At 40.2% G+C, this 24,451-nt stretch overlaps 1 protein-coding gene across 1 annotated transcript in view; it reads right to left on the bottom strand.

Annotated features, from left to right (window-relative positions):
- The window catches only part of CFAP95 (cilia and flagella associated protein 95), a 76,852-nt gene that overhangs the window by 35,008 nt on the left and 17,393 nt on the right, over nucleotides 1-24,451 (bottom strand). Inside the window, exons 2-4 of the mRNA XM_047096030.1 lie at nucleotides 18,121-18,229; nucleotides 5,252-5,370; nucleotides 2,400-2,468 (exon numbers count right to left, since the gene is read on the bottom strand). Of these exons, the coding sequence (XP_046951986.1) occupies nucleotides 2,400-2,468; nucleotides 5,252-5,370; nucleotides 18,121-18,229 (297 nt within the window). The remainder of the gene's footprint in view (nucleotides 1-2,399; nucleotides 2,469-5,251; nucleotides 5,371-18,120; nucleotides 18,230-24,451) is intronic.

The raw sequence follows: 24,451 nt of genomic DNA, 5'->3' as shown, positions 1-24,451 counted from the left end.
AAAATTCTTTTCCTTCAACGTTTCAATGTTATGGGTTCGCATCCAGTGTTGCTGTTGGAAAGTTAACGTCAAATTGATTTTTATTATTTTGTCTTATGTTTGCAACTGTTTATTTCCCCAAGTAATAAAGCTTTAAATTCCCATTCCATTTGTTCCACCAGGTCTGCTTCCTCTGGTATAAGTCACCTATGTCTTGTCATTCTTCATGATGCTTTTTATTCTTTAGATGTGTCATGATATTTTTTAACTAGAACTTTGTCTGTATTATTCCTGAGACTACCAGATGCCTCTGCTTTGATGACCACAAAGGTGGCCCATTGAAAAGGGAGGCCTAGCTCATGTCTTCAATGTGAGTGAGGGTGATGTGGGTTGAGCACCACTGCTACCGCTCTCTGGGCTTAATGGTGCTTTTTCTCCCTGGCATTTCTTCCTCCTTTACGTGCACTGCCTCGTTCCTCCATATCCAAGATTGCTTTCTCGAACTGGAGTTGGAGGAGACAACTCAGGGATCTACTGGCCATCTGTGGCTGGAATTACAGATTTCAATGCTGAGATCAGAGTGATTTCAGGGAGGTAGATTGTTGGTATCAAATCATCTAGTATGTAGAGCCCTGGTGTCTCCTTTTCTGTCCTGGACTAAAAATAGTAGACAAAGCCAGTGCAGAAAAATCCAACTTTGAGCTTATACTCCAGGTTTGCAAACACAATAGACAAGACTCTTTGAGCTCCTGCATAAGCTTGGCCCACCGAGAACACTGCTTGCATCCTGGTCTGGCTCAAGACTCCATCTAGAGACTTCAGTCTTTGCCTTCTCTCTTCTCCTCCTCCCCTACTCCATCTCCCAGCCCTCTCTTCCTCTAACCCATCATTTTCTTTAGAGTTTCTCAACATTTTGATACAGTTGTCAAAGTCTGCCTCTGGATTCATTCTGCCTTTCCATGTTGTTGCTAGAATTTCCAGATTTCAGTGCAAGGAAGGGAGCCAGTGGGATTTTTTTTTTTAGCTCATCATCTTCATGGAAGCCAGAAGTCCACCCTCCTCAGGGATCATTTGGAAATACTCCCTGTGGGCCTTCCAGCCCACTTAGATATGCTACAGCAGCCTGTGGGAGACACGGGCCAGGCCAGCCCCACTGCAGCAATCAAGGTTAGAACCTGCATGGTAGAACACCTGGCCAGAATTTCAAGTGACTGTGAAATGGGGTGTGGGGCATGGTCATTTAGGACGTTTCCCACCTCAAGCCCAGGCAGACTGCAAAGTAGCTTAGTTCTAATGCCAGACAGTTGTCACTGGAAGCAAAAACATCTAAACTGCTGGTAATGATGACATGTCCCCATGTCCACACAGCACACAATTCAATACTTAGAATTTTATAGAGCTTGTAAGTACCTATATTTCTGTATCACTTATCTATATGTCATTACAGAAATTATGAAAGTTTGTCTTGTTTACAAAGATGAGTGGAAGATAAATTCGTTTTCTGTAGTAACAAGTCATGCCTCCCCAAAATAAATATATTTCTTTTATCAGTAAAAATTAGCAGTCTCTTGCTCTATAGTCCAAGCTCATAACTCATAGTAATGTTCTATAAAGTCACTGCAAACACTGAATTAGCAAACCCTGAACCGTTGCTCTAGGGGAAACACAGGGTTAGGTTCCTGAGAGCCTCTGGCCACAATATTTTCATCAGCCAATTAGTACATGTCCTGGTTTTATCTGCGTTTCTATTTAAAGTCACTTTATTTAATATGCACTGTTAATTCATTAACATTGAACATGGCCAACAGCACCATAACTCATGCCTGAAGGAAACTTACCTAATGCACATGTTTTCTCCATAAGTCACATCACAGTCCTCTTGTGCTTGGAACACAAGACAGCACTTTAACATTGCACTTGCAAGCCATTTCAAATAGCAAAATCACCAACAAAAGGTACACGCAAAAAGGCAAAAGTCATTGCAGTAAAAGACTGTGAGAAGGACACTCAGGTACAGTACAAGAGCCAAAATGGGAAGATACAGTTCTACTTTCCTCCAGGTCAGCTGGGAACGTGCACACTGGTTGGCTCAATTTTTTTTTGCCTTTCTGTGCAGATCCGTGAATGACTGCAACAGCACCTTGAGCATTGATTGATTTGGGGGTTACGAATAAATTATAGCAAGTAGGAGAATTTGCAAATACAGAATCTGCAAATAATGAGGATTGACTATATTATTATTACTAGTGCTTGCATATTGATGGGAAAACAATACTTTTGTTAAAGGAGTCTGTGAAATGCTATGTAAAGGGTATTTTGTTGACTATGTAGACTCCTCATCCCCTCACCTCTGCAAACAAACCTCCTGATTAATTAAGAAGTATTTTGTGCAATCTGCAGCAGGTTTAGGGACTACTAACATTTTGCGATGATCTGGTGGGTGTCTAGTAAAGAGAGCTCCAAAGCCAGTAGCAGGCAATCCAGTGTCCCTGGAAACAAAACAATAATTTTTAGAGAATATGTCAGACTGACATTTATAAACTTTTATAAACTTTCAGAGCTATACAAAACTTATTTGGGGCTGGATTTTTTAAATCCTTTTTATTTTTTATTTTAATTCTAGTGTAGTTAACATACAGTGTCACGTTAGAGTCAGGAGTCAATATAGTGATCCCACAGTTCCATACAAAGAAAGCAGTATTTTGATTGCAGTTGGCTAATAATCTAGTTATTCAAGCTGCTAAAATGGAGAGTGATACAACAATAGCCAAATTGTGGAAAAAGCCTAAATGTCCATCAACTGATGAATGGATAAAGAAATTGTGGTTTATACACACAATGGAGTACTACGTGGCAATGAGAAAGAATGAAATCTGGCCCTTTGTAGCAACGTGGATGGAACTGGAGAGTGTGATGCTAAGTGAAATAAGCCATACAGAGAAAGACAGATACCATATGGTTTCACTCTTATGTGGATCCTGAGAAACTTAACAGAAACCCATGGGGGAGGGGAAGGAAAAAAATTGAGGTTAGAGTGGGAGAGAGCCAAAGCATAAGAGACTCTTAAAAACTGACAACAAACTGAGGGTTGATGGGGGAGAGGGAGGGAGGGAAGGGTAGGTGATGGGCATTGAAGAGGGCATCTTTCGGGATGAGCACTGGGTGTTGTATGGAAACCAATTTGACAATAAATTTCATATATTAAAAAAAATAGTGTGTATTGATTACGTGCTGAAATGATAATATTTGGTATGTGTTAGGTTAAATAAAACGTATTGAAATTTAAAAAAATGGAGAGTGATAGTAGTAAAAGTATGGCTGTAAGTAGGACTGATCAAGCAAATAATGGTGCTTGGTATTGAGATAAGGCTTGTGGTTTTGTATTAATTATAGTAATAAAATTGATAGAACCTATAATTTGGGATATACTTGTTAAATGTAGGGAAAGGATAGTTAGGTCAACAGAAGCTCCTGGATGAACAGGATTACCAGCTGGCTGGAGGTGGGCACACAGTGCAACGTGCTCCAGTACCTGCTTCAACTATTGATTTTGTGAGCAAGGGACACAGTGATGGGGGCAGTAGACAAAATTTTTACCTGAGAAAATACTCTATCAGGAGCTCCAGTTATTAATGGGATTGGTCAGTTTCTGAATCCTCCTTTCAATTATAACTTGTATAACCATTAATGGGATTGGTCAGTTTCTGAATCCTCCTTTCAATTATAACTTGTATAACCATGAAGAAAATTATTACAAATGCATGGGTGGTATAGCTGGGGAGGAATTTTTATGATAGATTTTTAAAAGATTTTCATGTCTGCACCTTTCATGCACTTTGCAAAATAAAATGTCCCAACAAGTAAATTAAAAATTCAGCATTTTGTCATTGTTTTCACTGCATTTTCCAATAGTTACAAGATAAGACAAAGTCTATGGATAGAGTTTTCCATGGAAAGGCACTGTACCAAGTTTCAGGACTACAGATATGAACAGATAAGAAACAGTTCTATGGGGTGCCTGGGTGGCCCAGTTGGTTAAGTGTCCAACTCCTGACTTCAGCTCAAGTCATGATCTCACAGTTTGTGAGTTCGAACCCCACATCAGGCTCTGTGCTGGCAGCACCCCTGCTTGGGATTCTTTCCCTCTCTCTCCCTCTCTCTCTGCCCCTCCCCTGCTCACACTCTCTCTCAAAAATAAATAAACGTTAAAAAAAATTTAAAAAAAGAAATAGTTCCTACTTTCAAGGAACGATTTCAAGGGAAACACACATACATATAAATAAGTAGAATGTAAGTCCAACTGTTATGTAGAGCATTAACAAAATGCTCAGAGGGCAAGAATATAAGAGCAATTAATCCTGATTGACAGCTCACCTAATTTTTACTACTTGTCAGGCAATATTTCTATGAACATTTCATACTTCTTTACACCTACACTTCCCAACAACCTTATGAAGTAGATACTGATTTTAATTCCCATTTGACAGGTTGAAAAACTGAAGATTATAGATACTGTTTACTTTCACAAGTAAATGGTGGAGCTGGTGTTCAAACCTAAATAGTCAGAACACTGACCAGAAAAAAAAAAATGTGTAAAGAGGACCCATAATGGGTAATGCTGATTGGCAAACACTTGAAGGAAAGGGAATTCTAGACAGGGGGAACAGCATGAACAGAAAGCACAGGAGATTGAGATGTGTTCACCGTGCTTGATGTGTTCCTGTAATGGGTATCCAGGGTCACTGCACCTCCTCACTGCTCATCCAGACCCTTTCCTGCACATATATGTTCTGTAAATGAAGGAAAGTATTAAGAATACCTATGGAAAGAGCCTAAATGTCCATCAACTGATGAATGGATAAAGAAATTGTGGTATATATACACAATGGAATACTACGTGGCAATGAGAAAAAATGAAATATGGCCTTTTGTAGCAACGTGGATGGAACTGGAGAGTGTGATGCTAAGTGAAACAAGCCATACAGAGAAAGACAGATACCATATGGTTTCACTCTTATGTGGATCCTGAGAAACTTAACAGGAACCCATGGGGGAGGGGAAGGAAAAAAAAAAAAAGACGTTAGAGTGGGAGAGAGCCAAAGCATAAGAGACTGTTAAAAACTGAGAACAAACTGAGGGTTGATGGGGGGTGGGAGGGAGGGGAGGGTGGGTGATGGGTATTGAGGAGGGCACCTTTTGGGATGAGCACTGGGTGTTGTATGGAAACCAATTTGTCAATAAATTTCATATATAAAAAAAAAAAAAAGAATACCTTTCAATAATCCCAGAGCTCATTGTTTCTTCATTCAGTAAAGCCTTTCTCTTTATTGTAGCCAATTCTCTGTTTAAATAAACTTGTGCCATTTGTTCATGTGTTTCTGATATCCAAATCTGGAAAAATAGAAGCTACATATGAGAAAAGTAAATACATTGCCAAAAATGGTCAGTTACTAAAATATTTTTGTTGAAGTACATTACTGATTTTTTTTTTTAAGAGAGAGAGAGAGAGAAAGGGAGTGTGTGTGTGTGTGAGCAGGAGGAGGGGTACAAGGAAAGGGGGAGAGAGAGAATCTCAAGCAGGCTCCACACTCAGTGAGGAGCCCCACTTGGGGCTTGACCCAACAACTCTGGGATCATGACCTGAGTTGAAATGAAGAGTCAGATGCTTAACTGACTGAGCCACCCAGGTGCCCCAAAGTATATATTGATTGTAATTGTTGACGCTGTTGACATTAAAAAATAAGTCATATCTTTGGGCGCCTGGGTGGCTTAGTTGGTTAAGTGTCCAGCTTCAGCTCAGGTCATGATCTCACAGTTTGTGGATTTGAGCCCCACGCCAGGCTCTGCACTGACAGCTCAGAGTCTGGAGCCTGCTTGGGATTCTCTCTCTCTCGCCCTCTCTCTACCCCTTCCCCACTTGTGCACACTCTCTCTCTCTCTCTTAAAAATAAATAAACTTAAAAAAATACCTCTTAGCAGTCAACGATTTCATTGTAAATATGTGAAAATGCCAATTCCTTACTATGTTACTGGAAAGTAAAAAAATCAAATTGGTTGTTTCTATGAAATGCCTTCAACTAAATACTGCTTTCTCCTTTCTTCTCAAGGATCATATATGTTAATTTCTCTAAGTAAGAAAACGTTTGTAGCAATTGCTTTGTAAATCACATGGGACTTCAGATACCAGCACCAGCAATGAGCACCAGCAGCAGCAGCACCATCATCATCCCTTCTCTATCAAGGATGACTCAACAAGCTATCAAGCAATTACTCCTATGAGAAAAACCTGCAAATTGCAAGATGTCCTCAAACCAATTGAAGAAGCATCAGGGGTAACATCTAGGGGATCTTACGAACAAAAATTGGCATTGAGTATTCAATATTTTTTCCATTCCAAACTCCAGAAGATCATGAATGTGGAGGTTCACAGCAGAGAAGCAGAACTCACCATGACCAAGAGAACCCATTACTTTCCCCAAACCTGAAGACTAACCTCCCTAAGACATCCAATGAAGTCCTAGATCACACTAATACCATATATATAATGTATATATACACATATATATACACACACCCATATATATATATATATATATATATATATATTTTTTTTTTTTTTTTTTAAAGAGAGAGAAAAATCTCTGTTTAGATATTTGGAGACTTGAACTGCAAGAGTATCTTAGCTATAGTCAAATACCCATGGCCCACTTTGGGTCAGTAGAATAAGGTTCTGCTGTAACTGGGAGCCTACCCTACTCAAAGCAGTTTTATAGTCTCTGGTCCTGGTTCCCCGGTCTACTCCATGGCTCTATAGATCCTTGGCTTCTCTGACCAATGTTCTCTAAGGCCTCAACCTCCTGAATCACCATCCACCCAGCCCAATTTCTCAGCTCTGACTCCTTATACCCTTTGCTCAACTACTCTTCCTCATAGATTCCCAGGTTCACAAGTCCATGGTAAAAGACACTGTATTATTGAGCTTCATATTATATACTTTAACAAAAAAATAAGACATTTACTTTGGGAAAAAAATTACTATGCACAATTTTGTTTTAATGAGTAAGGTTGACCCAAAAATTAACCTTAGATAATGCTCTGGTCATATTCAGCAGTAAAATATTTCAACATTTTCAATCAATCAACACCTTTGAAAATTATATGAAACGAAGATATTTGCAAACATGAAATAATGAGGAGTTAAAAGAAAAACAGATGATAGCATTAGTGGATTTAAGTTTATTGACTGAGTATTAAGCACTTCATAGGCATGATTTCATTAAATACTGAAAGCAATCCTATGAGTCTTGTGTATCAATCGTAGTCACAGAAAGAAAAGAACAATCAAATGGGTAACTGAGTAGAGTTTAATGGAAGATTAGTTTATAAAAGTGTGGCCAGCATTCAGAAAATGTTGAAGCACCCTGAGGGTAGCAATTGTGGAGAGCCATAGGGTAGAGCAGTTACTGGAAACTAGTAAGGCCTATAGCTGTAAAGAGAAGGTCACTTGGTACTTGTGGGTTTCAGAACAGACATACAGTATCTTAGTCCATTTGGATTGCCCTTATAAATGCCATAAACTGAGTGACTTATAAACAACAGAAATTTATTTCTCACAGTTCTGGAGGCTGGGAACTCCAAGATCAAGGCACCAGCAGTGGCTGGTGAGAGCCTACTTCCTGGTTGATGGACAGCCATCTTTTCACCGTACCCTCACACGGCAGAAGGAGGGAAGGAACTCTCTGAGGTCTCTTTTATTAGGGCACTAATCCCATTTCTGATTCCATCCTCATGACCTGATCACTTCCCAAGGACCTACCTCCTAATTTCATCACCCTGGGGGTTAGGATTTCAACATTTGAGTTTTGGGGGCACATAAACATTCAGTCTATAGCACACAGCCACTGCCAAACCATGGCCCTGCAGGGAGAAAATCACAGAATAAATGTCCAAGCTAACTCGCCCACCACCTCTGATCATCTGTGAGTGCCTTCCACAGGCTAATCTGAACAGAAAGCCAGAGGACAAGGAAGCTCATCAAAGCCATCCATAAAGGTCAGCTTCTGGGCACAGAGCAAGGTTGAGAAGGGTGGAAAGTAGATCTGAAAGGAGAAAAGAAGAACACTTGGCATAGTTTTTCTTCATTTTAGGGAAGGGAAAACTGAGGCTGAAACAGATTAAGTAACACCTAGGTAAACCAGTGAGAAGGTAGAAGTTACACAATTCAAAACATGCAATCTGACTCATTCATTGATCAATCCATATCTATGAAATTCCAGGCTAGAATAGTAAACTAACTCCAGAGTCTCTACTGACTGTAGCTTAGTGAGTTGCAGTAAAGCCTGGGGATAATGGTAATAACAACAGCACATGTCAGACGCTATTCTAAATGTCTTCACGTTAAGTGTTCATGAAAACTCCAATATCCCCACTTTACACTGGAAAAAATAAAGACACAAAAAGTTTTAGACTCTTGATCAAAGTTACAACCTAGTAAGTGGTGGAGCCAAAGGTCCAAGAGAAGCCATCTGCCTCCAGAGCCCAGTCCGAACCTTTGTTTCCTGTATCAGGGGCAAATGTTGTCCCCCAATTTCATCAGTAATAGAACATCAAAATTTCAGGTGGGCATATGGTGTTTCAAACTACATTTTCTAGTGTCCTTTATTTTTAAAAAAAAGTTTTTAAAGTTTTAATTTAAATTCTAACTTACAGTGTCATATTTTAATTTAAAGCTAACTTACAGTGTCATATTAGCTTCAGGTGTACAATATAGTGATTTAACACATCCATACGACACCTGGTGCTCAACGTAACACGTAAACTTCTAGTCTCCTTTATACGTAAATAGAACTAGTGACTGGTTGTGAACAACGAGACATAAATGGAAGTAATTTATACAACCTCCAGGAAAGGTCCTGCTTCTGTTTTTCTCTTCCTGCTGTCTGAAATGTGAACATAATGACAGGCTTCTAGCCACCATGTTGGACTCTGCACAAAGGATGGCAGAGTAGAAAGCTGGAAGGAATAGGTCTCTGACAATCTGCGCGACTTCCATGCCAGCCCTGACCTGCTATCCTCCAGACTCTTTATGGGAAAGAATAAAACCTTATGTGAACAGCCACTGTTGATCTGTGGTTTCTGTTGCATGTGGGCAAACCTAATCCTACACCATTTTAATGTGAAAAATCACTTTGGCCTAGAAATGTTCATAACCTGACATAAGGGTGCATAATTTATAAAAGCACTACCATATGTTTAAAAGTCTTTTGGGCTCTCTATATACATATATATATCACAAACTGGAGATTGGCAATTTGGTGTGTGAGATAGCTAAGTTAACAGAGCACAAACTCACAGGATAATCACTAAAATTTCCATTAAATTTGCATAATAAAATCTAGCTTGAGTCAAATGATAATCTAAAAAATATCTAATGTGTGTATAGGAAGTTTGCTTCGTAACTTTATTCTTATTCCCCATTTTCCTATCAATTTTTCTTAAAGTCCCAACTTGTAATCTTCCAAGATGAACTCTTCCTGTATGTACAGCATTTAAGAAATCCCAGTAGACATGTAACCTGGGTAACTGGCACAGGGAAAGAGAAAGTCATTTATGACTGCCCCTCAAGTTCCACATTTGAGGGTAAACAGACTCTTTCTGCTGTGGATGACTTACTTACAGAAGAATCTCTCTTGGGAAGATTCATTTTAGATGATCACTAATTGACATTTCTTTCTTATGTTGCTTATCGGGTCCCCAGAAAGCAGACTCCTCTGACTCATACTGAAGGAAATGCAGATATTTTCCTTTTCTATAAACATTTTTTAAATGTTTATTTATTTTTGAGAGAGAGACAGAGCATGATCAGGGGAGGGGCAGAGAAAGAGGGAGACACAGAATCAGAAGCAGGCTCCAGGCTTTGAGCTGTCAGCACAAAGCCTGACGCAGGTCTCGAACTCATGAACTGTGAGATCACGACCTGAGCCAGAGTCACACACTTAACCAACAAACACCCAGGTGCCCCTGCAGATACTTTTCAAGTCAAGTTCCCTCTCTGATGCCACAGGCTGCTTTGGGAATAAGTCAGAGCTCAGTCAACCAAGTTTCCCAACTTCAGGGTAATACTTAATCAAATTCCCTGCCCAGAATGAAGTAGCTTATCCTATGGGGATAGGAGGGGTCGAACTCAGCACAGAAATTCTCTCCAAATTCCAAATACTCTCAGCCAGGTCTCTTTAATTTCAGCCTTTTCTTTCTTTCTTTTTTTAATCTTCAAGGTGGATAAGGGACCAAGAGGCTCAAAACCAGTCACTGCCCCCAAATGCTTCGCATGTTCTATGTGACAGATTTGGCACCTCACTCTGGAATACTTAAGTTGGCATCTATTATCACAGATCTTCAGTCATAACTGAAGAGTTTAGTTTTACCCTGTAAAACAGCACTTCCCCTGTCAACTGTAGCTTTCTTGTACTATTGCCAAAAAATCATCATCATCAAGTAATATTGGGACTTTGTTAAAAGTCTTTATCTTTACGCGTACCTGGGTGGCTCAGAAAGGATGCTTGGGATTCTCTGTCTCCCTCTCTCTCTGCCCCACTCATGTGCACTCTCCCTCTCTCGAAAATTAATAAATTAACTTTTAAAAAGTCTTTATCTTAAAAAAAAAGGATGATTCTTATTTCTCAGCAGTAGTTTTGCTCTTGTAAATTCTGGCTCTGTTTTCATGTCTAGGAGAACTCAGCAGCTCCACATACAGATTATTTAAAGGATCTCGAGAGAAGCAGAGAGGCCCCCTTCCCATCATTATTTTGAACAACTGGGACTCATGGGGTACAATCAGAAAAATGATTTCACTCTTTTTTTCCACTACTTGTTCAATCTTTTCTTATGATCACTGTCAGATAACAAAACTGTTTCTTTTAACAAAAACAGTCTCAGTTAAGTAATTAATATTAGTAGAATAATCACAAGAGGGCATTTTAGTTGTTGTCTGAGGGAAGGAAAAAACAGAGCAAGTGAAGAAATAGAAAATCAGCCAAACCTCCCCACGTGGACACACTTCCCTCTACGGACTTCCCTGGCCTGGAGCACACTCTAACTGGAGGAGGAGAAAATCTTTTGCCTTCAATGCAATTTATCATTTTGATGAGATACTTTAATTAGTGAAATGTGACCAATAGACTTTCTATTATCTGAGAGTGAGCACAAAAATTATAAAATATGTACAACATTTTATCCAGGGACACCAGAAAGAAGTAACTCCACAAAGTAGGGTGAATAGACAGTGGGGACAAAGAATATGTGTGTGGGGAGGGCGTGTGATTGCATCTTTTGAGTCCCATTTGTTCAACATAACAGTGGCATGTGCTTAAGCAAACTAATATACTGAAAAAGTAAAATCTAGTTTCTCTAAAAGTTAAATTAGGCATGATTGTTGATACCGAAAAAGAATTGTGAAGGAGAGTGATGGATCAAAATGGCAGACGCCTGTGTTCATTTTGTCCCAAATCCCTAGAAATGGCAGAGAAGATATGCTAGAATAAATAGGCCTACAATATCATGTGCTGATATTGGAAAAGACACTCCAGAGTAGACCCTCGAGAGGACGCTGGAACTGGTGGCATCAGCTCTAAGCCCAAAGATTATGGAAACATGAAGCAGGAGGACGCCCTCACTCCACAGCCCGCTATCCCCAAACATCTTCCTTTTTCCTGGTTTAAGTGGTTCTCCTCCAATGGTATTTAAAATTATTCCATTTACAAAAATTTGATTCATATGCCTCTTTCAGGTACTTAGAGCTGAGTGCAAGAAACATCTGTAAGACTATAGAGGCCAAAACACTATTCTACTATGTCAAGGAAGAAAAAAAAATACCTGAACCAATTAAGTAAATTATAATTGATTTTCTCAGATCTGGTAGAATTATATGCCTTTATATCCTTTTTAGGTCATCAGTTTTTAAATGTCATACTTCCATCCACTAAAACAGTTCATATTTGAGACCTACTTGGCTGTTCTCTATCACTTCATAAAATGAATGATAGCACACTTTTGTACTATTCACTTATTTTCCATTTTAAAGTCCAAAATGACTGTAATGCTATTAATAGTAATATTAGCCTAATTTGCTCATCCATGTTGCCCTTTTAGTTCCAAAAATGTCTTGGCATTGATCCATTAGCTGTATAAGAAAATCTGTTTAGTAAAATCACTCATGGTTTTCCTTGTTCTTTTATGTCTGATAAGTTCTCAGCTTTATGACACAGCATCAAATGTACGTTGTACTTAATTCTTCTGAGTTTACTTCCTCAGAAGCAGTCTTACATACTGATTGTGACACAGCCTTTAGAAGTGGTGTGAGAATCCTTAGGTGAGGGGCTTTGCAAGTGAAGAAGCAATGATAGAAGGACTCCTGAGCATTTTAGTTTACATGGGACTCACTCTGGTACAGCTAAGCAGCACCTGAATAAAGTTTAAATACAATACCAAGACAAAACACTACAGTTTAAAATACAATTTCCCATAATTTCTTAGACGAGTAAAATAATCAGAGAAACTCCAGTGGCTCAAATGACTGCTCCCCTGTGAATCTGCAGCCCCATGGCCCCACTGGGTCTCCCCAAGCCTGAAGGACCACCATGGTAGGAATTTGATTATGCCACCACTGAAACCTGACTGGCATGTTTCCAGATTTCACCAACAAATGGTTCTTTAGATTCAGTTCGAGAGCTTCACTGTGGCCGCCTCCACTAGGAAGCCATCCATGATCCTCCCCTCAGCCCATTTCAGTTCAGGTGTGCCTGTCAGCATCCTGATCTTCTCCCTATCATAGCATCCGTCGTACACTTAGCCACTGTGGTTGTAAACCTGCATCGTCTCACAAGCCTGTGAATTCCTGATGTACAGTGACCTTGTTCCAAATTATGTTTCTTATCCCAGCACTTAGCAAAATAATAGGGCCTTAATACATATTTGTGGAATATCTTTGTTCCTCCCTCCCTCCTTCCCTTTTTTCTTCCCTTCATTCCTTCTTGCCTTCCTCCTCCTTCTTCTTCCTCTTTTGCCTTTTTCCTTCTTTTCTTCCTTCATTCCTTCCTTCCACAGATGTTTATTAAGCACCCACTCTATACCAGGCACCATTCTAGGAACTGGAGATACAGCAGAGAACAAAACAGACCAGGCTTTTCTCTTATGGAGCATGTGTTCTAGTCAAGTAATTTAAATTCCACGAAGAAAACTAAAAGAAGGGAAGGGGATAGAGAGGGGTGATGTGGCCTGCTCTTTTATACTCAAATGGACAACTAGTTCACTGAGTAGGTGGGACTTGTAAGTAGGTACAATCAATAAACAAATCTATTCTTCCTCCATCACTGCTCATCCATAGTCCTTTGGAGAGGTGGATTCTTTCTTATGCTCCTTGATGAAATATAGAACAGTTGCCACCACTTTATGGTCACTCTCAGCTAATATAAACATCTTCTGGCTCCTTCTGTCCCAGGAGGAATCTAACTGAGGTAAGTAAAATACCCAGTCCCAAGTACTGGCCAAAACTCCATTTAAAATGAAAGTTTCATTTAAAATTCCTGTACCTTGGGTCAGCTTTAGCTTGGCATAACTCAGTAGGAAAAGGGGGCACATTTAGCTTCTTCTCAATTGTCCCCCTTAAACTTCTTTCCTACTCCTCAACTCCCTCTGGCTTCTGGAGGGTTTAAGATGAGTGAGTGGGGATATGAGGAAGAGAGAGGTAAATGCAAGAAAAATGGAAGTATCATGTTGTTTCGGTTTCCTCTGGGCATGTCTGAAGTCTGACCCTCTCCAGCATTGATTGATGTTCGAAACAGACCTCCTTGAGATATTCTGTTGGATATTAAGATCCCTTCTGGAAATATTCAGTGGTTATGTTCCATGACACAGGCTGCCACTGTCTGGACTTAACTGTCCTTCCTCAGCCCCTGGGAACCCAGTCAAGGTCCCTTAAATCCCTACATGAGGGGCTCTTGGGCAGGTTCTGAGATGACTCCCTGTCATCTTTCTCTTCTACATGGCCCACATCTGATCCCCAAAAGCCACCTCTGGGCCTGAGTACTCATTTATCTTTGTCCCACCAATAATGTACAGGTAGCTAGTTCCTCTCTTTCTGCTCTGCTGTTTCAGACAGATCACCCGAACCTCATATCTGTAACTTCACCAGGCAGATGAGACTCACAGTACACCTTTTCCAAAACCCTGTTTCTTCTCTCAAACTTTACTTTTGGCTTCTTGGATTTCAATCCTCTTGTATCCTTCATGTGAGTGCTGGCCTAAGGGCACCATCTTTGGGGGCCCCACTCAAGTGGCCTAATATTTCACTTTGGCACATGGGACTATGTTTTTGTTTGTGGCCTTTTGGAGTTTCAGCCAAAATGTAGACACAAAGAAAGGCTAATTTAAAAGCCCGGTACAAACAAACAATGCTCACAATAGCCCCAGCTACAGCATATATGGGCAAGGAGAACTTCATGCAGCAGAAGAGAAATGCTGGTGGACATAAAAAGCAACCACTCAGCAGCAATACTGCAAAAATCCAAAACTGCTAAGAAGACATTTAGGAAAAGAGACATATGGGAATAGGGCTAGCTGGCATGTGTGTAGACGTAATTCAGCAAACAGGATAGAGGTTATAGATAAGATGTAAGAAACCGATGCCCCAACACATATGCACTGAGATGTACATAATGCCCAAGTCAGAGGACGAAAGCCAATCAGGTTCATTTTCTGCAGGGAGGATGCAGTGTTGGGGGTTAAAAAGACCACTGGGCTAGGGGTGGAACAACTTAGTGCTCCAAGAGGCAGTTGGAGAAGTATTTAAGATCTTAGATTCTGTAATCAGAGGGGAAAAATAGATTTTAAATTTTAATACAACTTTATAGCTGTTTGACTTTGAACAAGTCATTTAGCTTCACTTGACCTCAGTCTCTTCATTTATACAATGTGGGCCACTCAGAGGGCCAACCTGAAGATTGGTCCAGACTCTGAGATAAAGTCAGAATCGATCCTGTTGAATTGATCCTGTTGAATTGAATTGATCCTGTTGCATCAGTAGGATGCAATTCATGAAGCAACTTCATTTTAATCATACTGCCTCTTCCAGCCCCCATGGATGGCTAGTTCTCTCCTTTCGCTTAATGGAAATTTTAAGCAAGTCCCATAACGCTTCTAGGTCCCTCAATCTCAAGAAGGATCTCATTTTAGTTATGAAATTTTCCAGTCCAGTGACATAATCAAAACTTCTAACTGTATTAGATTTAAACTTCTCACTTTTCCAACTGGGGGGTGCTTTAGACGTAGAATCCTGCAGCAGGTGGGCCTTGCTGTTTCACATGTGTCATATACCTGGAACCCAAGTCATCTAAATTCTAGGACACAAATATTAATCTGTCTCATTCCCTTGAAAACTGAGGAAGGAAAACCTCTCACCTGAGGAAGAAGGGGCATGCAACCCACAAATAAATAAATCCTTCCTGAACTCTAGACTCTAGTCTTCAAGGACATAATCACTCATACTGGCCTAACCTGGTTTAGAATATCTTAGCAGGTGCCTAGATGGTCTAGGATCTTGCTTTAGGATGTGTGGTTTTCACCAACTATTGAGAGTATCCTAGTGTTTAGGCCTCTATCAAAACTCTGTGGCAAGAGGAAGAACTCATCCATACTCCTGCTATATCCAGCATCACACCCGACATATGAAAATATGAAGGTTCTGTGCCTGTATCCCTCTCCTTTTTACACCTGGGACCTTGGGGGGAATCACTGAATATCAGTGAGTCTAGGTTTAGAACTGGAATAATAATATCTTTCTTGTCAACTTTATAACTTTGTTGAGAAGAGCAAGAAACAAGATGGATGAACCAGTGCTTTATACACAAAAATACACAAAAATGTAACTTACTATTAAGATATGAGAATAGCATCAGAAATAGTTGACCCATTGATCTATTTTCATTCCTATCAATATACCTATAAACCTGGAAGAAGAAGCACACAGTTTCAATGACCATGAACAAAATAAAATATTATCTAATTTATACATCCTCTATTAAACCTGAGTCTTGATTGCTATGATGTGTAGATGGAACAGAATGAATGTTTGAGGTTCCTACATCTCATAGTTCACCTCATCTCACATCCTCCCACAACCCAGAGGCCAAGAACATTTTCATTGAGAAATCAAAAATAAATGGTTTTTAAGAGTCAAAGATGCTAGGGGCACCTAGGTGACTCAGTCGGTTAAGCGTCCAACTTGGGCTCAGGTCACGATCTTGCAGTTCGCGAGTTCGAGCCCTGTGTCGGGCTCTGTGCTGACAGCTCAGAGCCTGGAGCCTGCTTCGGATTCTGTGTCTCCCTCTCTCTCTCTGTCCCTCCTCTGCCCATGCCCCACCCCACCCTCTCAAAAAAAAAAAAAAAAGAGTCAAAGATGCTAAATGCACGCCAGGTAATGCCTGCTTTGCCCAACTTGCTCTTGTCCTGACCATGTAGCCCCGTGCTCAAGAAAGCAAGGCAAAGCTGGCTCTGGTGGAACAGGGCAGAGTGGCTATTGACAGAGTTGAGCATCAGACTTGGGAACCCCTCCACATACTGGCTAGTGACCAAAAGACAGCTTGGTGCAAGGTAGAAGGGCAATGTGGGAATTGAGGAAACTATCAGAATGCCCTTGAGATTGGAGCTATAGGGGCAAGAAGGCAATGAACAGCAAAACAAAATAAGGATGCCAATGAGACAGTGTGTGTGTGTGTATGTGTGTGTGTGTGTGTGTGTGTGTGTGTGTGTGAAAGGGGAGGGGGAGGATGTCTTGCTTTAGACCTGTTTTGGTTCCTGTGACTGTCCTTGATTCCATAGCCAGATACCTGCATCTTTGTAGTAAGTCCCCATTTTTCAGGCTGTCCTTATCATTCTCTGTCCATTGCAAGTATAAAAGGCAGGAAGGTAACAAGCATGGGCCCTGATAGGCTAATTCGTTCCCATAACCCTGGAGAACTGAGAATCTTCTAGCTCCATTTCCAATATGGAATTACTCATCTTACTGGGCTTGCCTTATTTCAAGCTAGCCCTGACTTTGGGGGCAGAATGTGATGCAAACCCAGTCTTCTGAACACATTCACATGTATCCTAGTCAAATTACCAGCTCTTCAGGCCCCAAAGCCATCCTATAAGGCTGAATTGAGTCTTTAGGCAGTCCTAAACTTCTTAACATGGTAGGACACAATTTGGGGGTCTCTGGAGAGGTGAGCTCCTGCCTTACACTGATTGGGCAGGCACCAAAATAGCCAAGGAGTAAGCCACTCACGGCAATTCAAATAGGAAGTACTTGTGCAGTGAATATTCCTTTAGGAATTGGATCATACAAACGTTAGGAGAATAATACCAGCATGTTTTAATAAGTCACAACTTCACCACCTTAAGACAAATACAAAAGACTTGAAATCAAAGAACTGGATTCAAACTCTCACTCGGCCACTCCCAGCTGTTTGACTTTGAGTAAGTCACTTAACTTCTAGGAGTTTCTCCCCATCCGTAAAATAGAAACAATAATACCTACTGCACAGGGTTATTGTGAAGGTTAAAGGAGACATTGAACAAAATGCCGTGGCTACAGCAACAGCATCATAAGAGCACTAATAATTTCTTGAGTGCTCACTATATGCTAGGTACTGAGGTAAGCACTTTATTTGCTTTATCTCATTGAATTTTCCCAATAATAACTTTATGAACTGTGCACATTTACAAGTAAGGTCACTGAAGCACACAGTGACTAAGTCACCTGCCTAAGTAACCAACATAGCTTAGGAGGGTGGCACAAAGTGCTTGAACCTTTACTTTTCCATGTTTCACCTGGAAGAAGATTCCACTTAAAGGAAATCAGGGGCACCTGGGTGGCTCAGTCAGTTAAGCGTCGGACTCTTGACTTAGACTCAGGTCATGATCTCACAGTTTGTGAGTTGGAGCCCCACATTGGGTTCTGTGCTGGCAGCACAAAGACTACTTGGGATTCTCTCTCCCTCTGTCTCTGCCCCTCCCCTGCTCATGCTCTCTCTCTCTCTCTCAAAATAAATAAATAAACATTTAAAAAAAATTTTTAAATAGAAGAAATCAGTAGCGATTACTTACTGGGGGTTCATTGGTTCCAAGTCGCCAATATGTTGAATTACACAGTTTTTTTATTTCCTCGGGACCTTCTATATCATAATCTTTGGGATAGGCTTCTCTGTCATGGTGCCTGAGAAAATAAATTAGAATCTGTTAAGAGATAAATCTTACTTATCATGTATTGCTTTAAAACAGTTTTTTAATGATCCAATGCAAATTTACCATATTTATGACATTGCTTTAATTACAAATTCACTGGATGTGGGATATATAAAGTATTTTCCACCTCTTTTCAAGTAATGCTGAGGCTATTTTCTAAAAACAACTTAGCACATATGATAAAACTAATAGTATCACAAGCACAATACTTATCCAACACAGCAATTACTCAGTGACTCCAATGAACTGAAACTTATTCAATAATGTAGATTATTTACCAAAAGTAAATTCAAAAATAAGACATAGTAATAAATTAAAAAGGCAATTTGTCACGTTAGAAATTTTTTCTACCATCAATTTCTTTTTTTCAAAATGAGAAAGAGCAAAGTATCTGTTAAATGGATTCATAACATGTGCTTCTGGCATTTAAAGAGAGTTTAAAGAAGGCTGACAAACATAAGCTGAAAAAACATGTAGATGGAAGAGGGAAAAATATTCCAAACATCTAGACTACAAGGGTGGATAGAAATAATAATAATGGAGGGATTGGGGAATGGGGAAGGAAAAAGGAAGTGAAGTGGCCTACAGAAGAAGTATCTATTTTTGCAAAGCTTTCTTAGGTGACATAAAGGAAGCTGAACCCAAACATCCCTCAGAAGAGGCCTTGTTATTGAGGGAATACAGGGCTAAGATTATGTAAGGGACACTGAGGTACTCAAGAATTCATCCATCCATCCATCCATCCACCCATCCACCCATCCATCCATTCAATTGTCTATTCATTCAGAAAATATTTTAAGTACCTACTGCATGCCAGGAGGGGATGCCATGGGAAACAACCCTAATGCAGTCCTTGCCTTCAGTTGCTCACAGCCAAGCAAGAAACACAGACAAACAAGAAAATTCTACAATGGGCACAGGGTTGTGGAAGCAGAAGAGCATCCACTTACCTGGATGGAGCACCGAGAATCCAAGTCAGGAGGCCCTAGGCCCACCTCATCCCCGCTGTTTTGGGACTGGGCCCCTACACTGCATTCAAACTATACCCTTGCTTCCCCACCTCTGAGAGGAGAACAGAGAACTGCATAGAACACAGCAGAGAGAGAGCCCAGGGTAGAGCAGCAGAGCTCAGGCATGTGAACTCTCTGCCCTCCTAACATCTGAGCATTAAATTGCAAAACACTAAAAGCATTTTGGTACCATATCAGCATTTTTAGAGAGCCTCACAGGAAACTCTCACTTAAATCCTTAGGGGGGAATATTGAACATCAAAAACCAGGAGTGAGAGAGTGAATGGGGCCGTGGGTTTGAGTCATTGCTCAGGTCCTAGCTGTGTGACGTTGGGCAAGTCACTTAATGTTTCTGTGCTTTCATTTCCACAGTGTAAAATGAGGACAGATGTAATACCCATGAGATTTTTGCAAAATGAAAAAAAATAAAAGCAGAAGATCCTTTGTTACTGTCAAGCACCATAAACACCCATGTATAGTGAATACTAATCCACCAAATTTTTGGTGTACAAGAATTGCAACTTTAGTTTTTCCATACTTGTACTTAATTTCTTTTCCAAATGCTCATATTGCCAAGATGGAAAAACCTTAATCTTGGTCAATTATGGATCCCTTCCAACTCTCAAGAGCTTGTGTGATGCTGCAATGCCAAGAATCCATTTCTGTTGTCATCATCTCTCCCTGCTGACATCTGTGGAAACCTCCTCATTCTCCTGTAGTCTTCTAGTATGGATCCACACAGATCTCTGCTCTGCCCTCCTGGTCCTGCCACATGGACTCTGTGTAGACTGGCACTCTGCCACAAGCATGCCATTTTCTAGGCCACCAAGAACCTTCTTGTGTCCCTCTCCACCCAGGGTTCCTGGAAGCCAAATGCCATCCCTAAGCTGTTTGCCTGTCCCATCAAGGTTTCATGGTCCCACCACACTGGGCTTGGGAGGCACACAGAAGCCCCACAGTTCAACACCTCCAAAATCATTACCCGGGAATAGAGGGCTAGGCAGTGACAGGGCCCACCTGCTCAGGGATTTCTATAAGGTCTTAATTCCAATTTGGGGGTCCCAGACAAACCCACATGCTCTCGGCTTCTCTGGTGCCCTCCATCTTCAGTCCATGAACTCTTCATCTCCCAAGGGACGGGGCACCCCGGCCCTTCATCTCCTCTTCCAAATCTAGGGCATCATCCTAAAACCCATCTTAAAACCCATGCTTTTGAACCCAGAAGCCAAGAACTTGGTGTTTTTATTGCTTTCTATGTCTTTCTTCCCTGAGGCAATAAAACCAGACTATCTCCCGGGGAGCATGAGAATGAAGGGGAAAAAGATAGTTAACATTTCATTGTGTGACCCTCAGTGCTCACTTCTTTACTGGTTACCACAGTGCCCAGGGTACACGGTACCTTTAGGGTCCCACAAGAGTGTTTTAATAATTTTTTAATCATAAAATAAGAATATAATCCATCTTAGATTGTAGCCATCTTTCTACCAATGTAATCATAAACTATCATTTTTAACTTTTTTTTAAATGGAGGAAAGGAGCCCATGAAGGCAAAGATAGTTAATGTCCATGAAAATCAGAATGCAGTCCTGATTATGCCACCATATATTTTAAGTTGTATTATAACTAGATTATTACAAAAGATGCAGATACGTTTACTTAACAGCAATCTCAGTACTAAAAGTCCAGCACTGAAAACACGAATCTATAATGAAATGTTTCTGGGGAGGACTGCGCTAATGCAACTGGCATTTCCTAGGGTCTGCCAGCTGCCCGTGAATGTGGTGCCCACAGCCCCCTGTAAGTTATGAGAGATAGACAACTAAAGAAGACCTGCCCCTACTTCTCAGAGGCTGCCAGCCGAGCGAAGAGAAATACGGGTGTTTAAAAATTATAAAGTATATAGAATAGAATATAAATATAAAATATATATTTAGTACATACTAAATATATTATATAATATATATAATACTATACTATATATACTATATACTATATACACTATATACTATTTACCATAGTATATATAGTATGGTATTATACCATACTATAAAATATATACAGTAAAAGTGATTAGGGTATTATAAAGGAAATGAGAGACTTAATTAATTCCCTGATTATTTTGTCAGGTGAATATTGGCTTGTGCCTCAGTTTCTCTGACATGAACTGAGAATCATACACTGAGGAAACAACTGAACCAATAGATTGAGAGTCTTAAGTGAAAAGTGACATGTCAACGCAAAATACTATTATATGTAATAATACTTTGTCTTTCTACACTATGCTTTAGTTGAGAGTTTTCAATACTTTGTTAATGCCAACTAAGCCTTACAGCATCTTTATGAGACATATATCAAGGTATAATAATAGATAATAAAGGAATACACACACACACACACACACACACACACACACGTTAAAATCCTGGATTGTGAGTAACTTGTTCTGCAAGTGTTCCAAAAGATGAGCAAACATTTCTAACAAACTTTAACTTGATAAACGGGCAATGTCTTGCAATATGAGTAGTACATGAGGTAGAATGTCACATAATCACAAATGAACCAATGGTTCTTCTCTCTCTCTCTCTCTCTCTCTCGCTGTCTCTCTCTCTGCACAATTGTGGGTCATCATCTCCCATGCTCAGATGCTTGGTCTCAGGCTGTGGTGTTGGACAGAAATCAGTGATTTTTTCAGAACATTGGAAGGTGCCCACAACTGGCATCTGACTATTGCATCAAACTGTTGGATCTCAAGCAATAGCAAGAGATTATGGAGGTGAGCTCGTCTGCAGAGGAAGAGGAGAAAAAGGTGGAGAAATCCCTCACTTCAAATGAGATCAGGAAGATGTGTAAAATATGGGAAACACTACAAAGTTTTGTAGAAAATCACCACCCGAACAAGGCTGTAGCAGTGTGAATGATGAATCTGTTTAACAACAACACTATGTCACATTTCCGTGAAATCCTCAAAAGGAGGCAAAAAAAGTGTCATTGGATAGGTTCCTTGTTAAAGTTGCATGAAAAGAAAAAGACTCCATTGAGCCAACAGATAGCAGTGATTCCATTAGTGACAGTGAAAGTCGTCCTACATAACAACCCTCCTCTCTCTTGTCTCCCTCACACCGGCCACAAAGGTTTTCAAAAGCAGGTGCAGGTTAATTTGTTATTTGTCTTTATATTTTGTATTTGCTTTATTATGTTGTATTATATTACAATATTGTAATCATTTTTATATGCATATTTTTAGGTTGTGAACGAATCATCTGAGTTCCCATTATTTCTTATGGGGAAATTGGCTTTGACATACAAGTGCTTTGGATTACAAGTATGTTTCCAGAACAAACTGTGCTCTCAAATGAAGACTTTACTGTATTTTAATAGCTTTGTTCTCCTTGCTACCTGCATTTATTAATGGTCACCATACAAGTGACCATAACCTGTTGTTTATTGCAACAGAAATTCTTTAAGAGAAAATAATAAAATAAACAAATAACAATAAAATAAAATTTACAATGTCTCTGGAGTAGTACCTTTCAAACTTTTTGAGCACAGCCCCACTCAACCCACCCCAACCCACCTAATGTCTGAAGGCATTTTTAGTTGCTATGTCCAGATGTGGAGGGTTGTTACTGGCGTCGAGTGGCTAGAGGCCATGATGCTGGAAAACATCCTACCCTGCACAGAACAACTCCCTGTCCAACAAGGAATTACCTGGCTCAAAATGCCAAAAGTGTCAAGGTTAAGAAAGCTCTAGGGAACAGTTGTATACCAGACTCTTATATCAGTGGTTCCCAAAACCTGAATGTTTCATGGAAGAAATAACAAAACAATCCCCTAAAATCTGTAGAACCAACATAAAATTGCCAACTTTTGTTTTGACAGAAACATTATTTTGACAGAAAATAAAATAGCCATTGGGGCGCCTGGGTGGCTCAGTCGGTTAAGCGTCCAATTTCGGCTCAGATCATGATTTCGCGGTTTGTGAGTTCGAGCCCGCATCAGGCTCTGTGCTGACAGCTTGGAGCCTGGAGTCTGCTTCGGATTCTGTGTCTTCCTCTCTCTCTGCCCCTCTCTGTCTCTCAAAAATAAATAAATGTTTAAAAAAAGTTTTTTAATAAAATAAAAATAAAATAAAATAAAATAAAATAGCCATCTATTGCCTTTAATAGGAAGACTCCTAACACTAAAGATACGTAAAAACCATCTCAGATTCCTTTAAACCAAATACAGTTAGCTATATACAAAACTTGCTACATTGTCTTTACAGTTTGTATTATCACCTTGGATTGGTAATAAGGTCATTGTTGACCAGCACTGGTCTAGTCTACTGACTGGCTTCTCCAGACATTAATTTGTCCAGACATGAATTTGACAGCAGCTGGTCAGCAGTCAGTTCAAGGTCAAAGCTGCTTGAATACAGATACTCCATGCTGCTGACTGAAGGAAGAGCTGTGTCTTCCATGCCAAGCACGCAAATACTGCTGACATTCTTGCTGGTCCACAGGGCTCCCTGCCAACATCTTCCTTGACAAGCAGCCTTCCTTCTGCTTAGGACCCTGCTCTGTCAAGCCCAGAGCTGAGTGCTATGGCTATTTCGTTACATGAGTAATCTTTATGTAAGATATCCTTAATAATAAGAGATGAAACTTGCATTCTCTACCTTGTTGTGGGAGAGATAGCATGAATATGAATAGAATTGGGAATGGAGAAAGAACTGACAGGACAGGATCAGAGTTGCCAACTGTATGAAAAGGAGCTTGGAACCATGACCCTGTTGTCAAAAATGCCAGAACTGATTCAGAGGGGATTAAGGTCAATGGAATCTAGTAAGTCAAAGCTAGCACAAGCAGGTCCTATTATGGACAAATGCCCAACATATCCAGTTGGTACATAACTTCCTACCACCAATCCTACAATCACTGGAGCCCTCTAGATCCTGAACTTTCTATCTTCTCTGGCCTAACGTGGTCCCAAGTAATGCCTTGTCAAAAGAACTTTCTGGGTCTGCTTCTGGGGTCCTTTGGGAGCTTGGGTTTCCTACCACAAAAGTTGCATGATTTCACATCAAATCAGATCTGTTAGCGTCCCCTGAGTAAACACATACAACTCCTCCTGTGAGTTGTAGAAAAGACTCAAGTTGGAGAACACTCAGGCAAGGACCTGCAGTTCTCCTCAGGCTGCTCCAA

This window comes from Lynx rufus, unplaced genomic scaffold (assembly GCF_022079265.1).
Source record: "Lynx rufus isolate CCGP_SWC_20201006 ecotype Redwood Valley unplaced genomic scaffold, mLynRuf1.p SCAF_10, whole genome shotgun sequence".
NCBI classification, from domain to species: Eukaryota; Metazoa; Chordata; class Mammalia; order Carnivora; family Felidae; genus Lynx; species Lynx rufus.
The sequence above is the reverse complement of the archived record's forward strand: the minus strand, read 5'-3'. Positions and strand labels throughout refer to the sequence as shown.